The sequence below is a fragment of the Nicotiana sylvestris genome, chromosome 8, assembly GCF_000393655.2.
Source record: "Nicotiana sylvestris chromosome 8, ASM39365v2, whole genome shotgun sequence".
In the NCBI taxonomy this organism is placed as follows: domain Eukaryota; kingdom Viridiplantae; phylum Streptophyta; class Magnoliopsida; order Solanales; family Solanaceae; genus Nicotiana; species Nicotiana sylvestris.
Genome location: NC_091064.1, coordinates 201,272,641 through 201,278,846, shown reverse-complemented (window position 1 = coordinate 201,278,846; position 6,206 = coordinate 201,272,641). Strand labels below are relative to the sequence as shown.

Below are 6,206 nucleotides of genomic sequence, written 5' to 3'. Positions count from 1 at the left end.
AATAATTCTTGAGAATAATAATAGTTGATCTAATTTAGCCAATTACTCAAGAAAAAAAATTCTACCTCATAGAGATTCTCAATCATGCATCTCAATTACTATATTCAACTTAATATTTCTCCCAATTTTATAATTTTATTAAAATAATATACCATAGTTTACCTAATACTGAAAATGATAATCTTATACCTCTTTATTGTTTGATTTTGAGTTGTTTTCCTTTCGACTTTGGATTTTTAACACCCAAAAAGTCTGTCTGTACAAACAATCTAGGCATTTATTCGGAGTTTCCATGGGGTTGGTAAGGCGAAATGTGGCTACCCTTTCATCCATAGCTATGCATTGGTCCTTTATGCCAGCTAGCATAATATATAAAAAAAATTCTATGTATTCTAATAATCGCTTATAGCTTCTTACACATTAAACAAAATAAGTATAAAAATATACAAAATCGATTTATGGAAGTAGAAGATAATAAAACTTATTGTATATATTTATATCTGTATAAGGAATAACATAAATAAAAGAATACAATAGAATAATACTATATTCTTTATTTTATTTTTAACTAAATAGTAAATAGAATAGAAACTATAGACCTTTTTTCTAGAATTTAAATATATTATGAAAATAATTTCATATTTAACGTTATACTTTTAAAAGGAGTTGATGAAAAATATATTATATGCAAGAATAATTTCGCCCAAAGTAAAAATAAGACGTAAGATATCAAAAATTTAAATTAAAAAAATTATATAAGGAAAAGATAGATTTAATGGTAGAATTTAAATGGGAATCAACCTTTATATAAATCAAACCTAAACTTTATATAGAACAAATATAGACGTAAGAAATCTAACGAAGACAAATTAATTATGAAGTAAATAAATTAATTATGAAGTAAATAAGGAAAGAATTTACTTAAGTAAAATCTTATTTGGTTTTAAATTCTTAAATGTTAGATCCTAAATATGAGGACTTTTTACCTAGTTCAATAAGAAAATATTTAATAGTCAAAATTTTAGTTGATTTTAAAGTGCTAGATATTAGGAAAGTTAATTAAATTACAATTTTATCTAACGTGAAACCTATTTTTAAAGGGTAAAAAAGGCGAACGATATTTCGCTAAGGGCCTTTGTGCTTTTAATATAGTATAGATTCGCGCGATGCACGTGTACCTTGTACGATGCATATAAAATTATAAAAATATAATCCCTTAAAAATATATATATTTTTAATATAAGCTCTTGAAAATGACAAATATTGAGCCTATTTAGTAAAAAAATAAAAGTAGAGGCTAAGCATGAAACAACGTAACCAAGATGATTTTGAAAGTTTAGTGTTCTTTTATATTAGTTTCGTATCAAAATAATCGTCTAGATACCATGTATTCTAGACAAGTCAACTACATAAAGAAATAAATTAGCGACGAAAAAATTATGTAGTTAAATAATAAAAAATTATTGTTAGTGATAGATCAATAAAAAAAAAGTGATCAGCTACAAGAAGAATTTCGTAACTAAGTCCTATTTTTAAAGTTAAATTATGCAATAAAATTTCTTAATAATAATATTAGTTTCTTTTTTAACACGAATTTTTATTGAGGTACTTTAGGTATTTTCGTAAATTAGATTACGCTAATTAATATTTTATCACAAATTAGTTATTACTTTTTTCCAAAAATAATTACTCTTCCCTAAAACCTAATGTCGTAGAAAATTTGAGAAATAAACGAATTTAACAACCAAACTTCTAAAAAAAATAATGAAAATTTAAAAAGAATAAATAAATTATATGAAAGGGAAATAAAGAGGCAAAATTGGTCTTTATGATTAAACAAGGACAAAGAACAGAAATTTTACACAAAATCGTGAAGTTTCCTTGTTGGGAACTAACGAAAAACATTTCCTCCTACCTTTTTGGATTCTTTTATTGTCTTAATATTTTGTATCCTTATTAGGAGAAGATATCAAATAGTAAATTATTTAGAAAAAACTTAGTCTAACTTAGAACTCCTAAATATTTGGAAAGTTTTTTAATTTTACAATTTTATCCGATGTAAAATATATTTTTAAAGGGTAAAAAAGGCGAACGACATTTCGCTAAGGGCCTTCGTGTTTTTAATATAGTATAGATAGACATAGATTATTTAGATTATATGCATAAGTTGTTGAGTTTTCTTGACACGAAGAAAAAATAGTACATAATGAAAAATGATGTTCAAAAGTTATTTTAGGTCATAAATTCAGGCCCACTATGACATCCTAGCATATTTCTGAATCTCCTTCTATACTGTTTCACCAAAAATCTGAGTCCTTGGTCAAAGCTAAAAGAGAAATTCGGGTTACTGATAATCAGGAGACAAAAAATAAAATACTTTTGAGAACAATGGTAGAAGGTAAATAGATAAGTATTTCAATGAATTCTCAATAGTATTCCGTGTCCTTACAAATGATGATACTTCTTCCTTTTATAGATCATTCTAGGTAAAGGAATAAAGCCTCAGCTTTAATGATATAATCATGAGCAATAAATGACATTAAATAAGCCGTTATACAATCATTCCTATTAAATACCAACTTTATAACGTATCAAACGTTTAATAATGAATTTGGACTCCTTTCTGTCATCTGATCCTTGCTTTCAATGCCTTCTAATCCGTTGGCTGTAAATAATTTAAATTGGTACGAGACTCGTATCTATACATCGTCTCGTGCCTATTTAAATTCTTCTTCCCGTGGCTGTTTTCACCGTGCCTCTTAGTCAATTGCTGTTCTTTGACCATTCAACTAATCCACGTGTCATGCCACATCATTTTTAATATAAATTCAGTTTTTTTCCAATACAGATAGTCCCCCCACTTTCCATTTTTTTTATCAATTAAATAATTGGGAAGTGGATCTTCATGTAAAAAGAACTTTTGCCACAATTAATGCTCATGACAGTACTAACGTCTCAGCAGTCTTTTCCATTTAATGTTCTGTCCATGTGTCATTTTATAATTGATTCCGCTATTCATACCCTTCTTCGAGACTTCTTCATTCTCACTATTTACGAAGTGATAGCTGCCTTTATTATAGGCTTTTCATCATTATACTTAAAAAGTTGACGGTTCCCATTTTACACATAACTTTGTCTTCCTTTGTCTTCTTCACAAATCTTCAGCACATACTTCCTTCTTAACATTGTCTTCTTCAAACCCTAACCGTAAAAATGTTCCAATTCTAGATCAGTTCCCCAACGCCCCTGTTAGACACAGAAGAGGCGGAGGAAGTAGGCTTCGAACAGGGTTAGAATCTACGCGAGGCGGTTCCTCTGGTTCTTCTTCAAGGAGTTTTGTCCCAAAAGCCCCTTCTTCTAAAAGTAGGGAAATTCTTGATACTTCTCAAGAACCCTCAGTTGATGATATAGTTCCCGGCGATTTGTCTTTTGAAAGTGACAAAACGTCTCTTCAAAAACAAATTAAAAATTTAGAAAGAGCCGATACTTACCCAACATTAGTAACCGAGCTTACAATCCCCACCATAAGAAGAGATTGTAACTGGAAGGATAGTCTCCGAATGTCAATTCCTTCCCCAAATCAAAGAATTTCCTCTTTTAGAAATGGGTATTCTTCTGTTTACACTTACCCCTTCACTTTAGGTTTTAATCCTCCGATTGACCCAGTTATTCTCGATTTTTGTCGTTTCTTTACAATTTGTTTGGCCCAAATTGGTCCATTGGTGTGGAGAACAGTGGCTTGTTTGAGATATTTATCATCCAAGGCCAATGTCAATTTCACCTTTTCTCATCTCATTCATCTATACCATCCCAACTTAATACGCCATGGGGTTTTCACCTTAACTGCAAGGAGCAAAAAAGTTTTGGTAAACCCTGAGGATGATAAAGATCGTGGATGGTATATCCGTTACGTTGCTGTCCGTACAGTGGATTTGATTGGCGAAACAAATATTCCCTTTCCTGAGAAGTGGAATTTTGAACGTAAGTTTCCTCTTATTTACCGTACCTACTTTTGAGAATTTCAAAAGAATGTTGTTTTTAACCTCGTCCCTTCTTGGTTTTTTGTAGCAACCATGGGAGATGTGGAACCTATTCCCAACTTTCGTGGTTGGGTAGACTCACTTTTGAAGATTGCTACTAGGGAGCAGAGAACTTGGAAATCAATTTCTTCTTTACATGGCTGGAAAGTCAAAACACATGGTATCCCCCCTTTTTTTTAAAATTTTTTGTTTTACATGTTAAGCACTTTTTCCTCAACTTTAATCATGTATATCCATTCTTTAATCAGGATTTGGCATTAGAGGAATGACAGCTGAAGTAGCTATGGCCATTCGCATGTCTGCGAATGCTGCTCTGGATTTAGATAAGGCTCGAGCCTTGCTGCCTAAAAGAAAAGCTACAAAGGAAAGTTCTGAAGAAGAAGAGGAGGGTACCTCCCTAATTACCAGGCCAAGGGCCAGGAGACGAATAATCATTGATAATGAAATTGAAAACACTCCTGCTCGTACCTCCGCCACCGAGCCTGTTTTGATTCAATCTGATGAGGATGCCGAACCAAGAGATAATAATGAGTCAATTCAGCACCTTTTTGACAGTGGTTTCGGGAGTGGCGAGCTCGGACCTGTTTTTGATGAAGCTCCTCTTTCCTCATTTGTTCCTATTTCCTCCATTCCTCTGCAAGCCGTAAGTGTTTCTTTACCAGCTTTAACAACTTCCGTTTGTTTGCCAATTTCTACCGCTTCTATATCTGTTCCCTTGGCTGCTTCAACCGCACCTGCTTCTGCTCCGATGTTGGTTTCTACATCTTTTCCCTCCATTCCTTCCGCTGCTCCTCTTCCCTCTATTCATCATACAGAGACAGGTTCTAGCAGCGGAAATATGACAATGAGAAGTGTTACTTTGGAGGTTCCTGCCAATCATAGCCTCCTGAGGAAGACCGGCAGAGCCGATGTTTGGCTCATTTTCTCTTTTTTTTTTTTAAATTATCTTCAATTTCTCATTTCCATGACTTACCTCTATAGGCTAACCTTATTAGCACAGAATTAATGAGAAGAATTTACTTACTGGAAAGAAAAGCTCGTGAGTCTGAAAAGTCTGTCCACGAGGCTGAGGAAATAGCTAGGGGAGCCCAACTTGAAGCAACCAATTGGAAGGAGCAGTTCGAAAATGCTCAAGGGACCATAGAAGAGTTGCAAGAAGATAAAAATCTCCTAGAGCAGCAAAACCGTGGTTTAACTTCTGAACTGGCAACAGTCAAAGCCTCTTCAAGCCAATTGAAAAGAGACAAAGAGCTTTTGGAATGCTCTTTGTCAGAACAATTATCCAGAGCTAGTGAAGAAGTTAGAGAGCTGAAGGCACTTTTGGCTAAAAAGGAAGAATATGCAGGAGAGTTAGTGCAAAGCTTGACTCAAGCTCAGGCTGACTTACAGACTTCTTCTGACGAGATTCAAGCCTTGAAGAGTTCTCATGCTTCTCTTGAAGCTTCCCTTGATTCCCATTTAGCTGAAAATCAAATTTTAAAAAACGATCTTGCTATGTGGGAAAAGGAATATGGACTTCTAGAGGAAAATTTTAACATAGAAGTGAGTTGGGCTTTTCTGAATTCTCGTCGTGATGCTTTGACGGAAGCTGCTCAAGAGGGTTTTGACTTGCAGTCTGAACTGGCCAAAGTCATAGATACCATCCGAGAAAAGCCAACAGTCTACTGATACTCCTTCTCCTGCCCTTGAAGTTCCTGAAAATGTTGCTATTCCAGCTTCAGAGGGTGAAACTTCTACAACCCAGTCTGTGGAAGTTGAAGCTTCCGTGACAACCCCCTCAATTGAATGATGGTTTTATCCCTTAGTTTTTTTAAAGGATTTTTTGGTGAAAGTCCCCAGTTATCATAATGGGGCACTTGTATAAACTTTTATTGACTAAGTTTCTACTTAGTCTTTTTAATTATATCAAGAAGTTTTGTTAGTACTTCAATGTGTTCTACTCTTGCCTTTTCCTTACTTATTTAGGACTTATAGAATAGTTTAGCATTTTTATCCTTTGAAAATGCTTTATGATTCTTCCCATGACTTATTGACATGAGGCTTATAAAAGAGGGCGCTTTTATTTTATCGACACTTAATGAAGAAGACGTCTCAACTTCATAATGGTGTTAAAATACGATGAAAGTAATAGGAAAACACACGTTTTGTATGAAACAACTTTGGAAA

The 6,206-nt window shown here is 33.4% G+C and overlaps 1 protein-coding gene across 1 annotated transcript; it reads left to right on the top strand.

Moving 5' to 3' along the window:
* The first annotated feature begins 3,495 nt into the window (after nucleotides 1-3,495).
* LOC104214366 (signaling mucin HKR1-like) lies at nucleotides 3,496-5,829 on the top strand. Its single transcript, XM_070155149.1, has 4 exons — nucleotides 3,496-3,981; nucleotides 4,069-4,200; nucleotides 4,289-4,905; nucleotides 5,677-5,829. The coding sequence occupies exons 1-4, from the start codon at nucleotides 3,561-3,563 to the stop codon at nucleotides 5,827-5,829; spliced, it is 1,323 nt and encodes a 440-aa protein (XP_070011250.1). The 5' UTR covers nucleotides 3,496-3,560.
* Nucleotides 5,830-6,206: the final 377 nt, after the last annotated feature.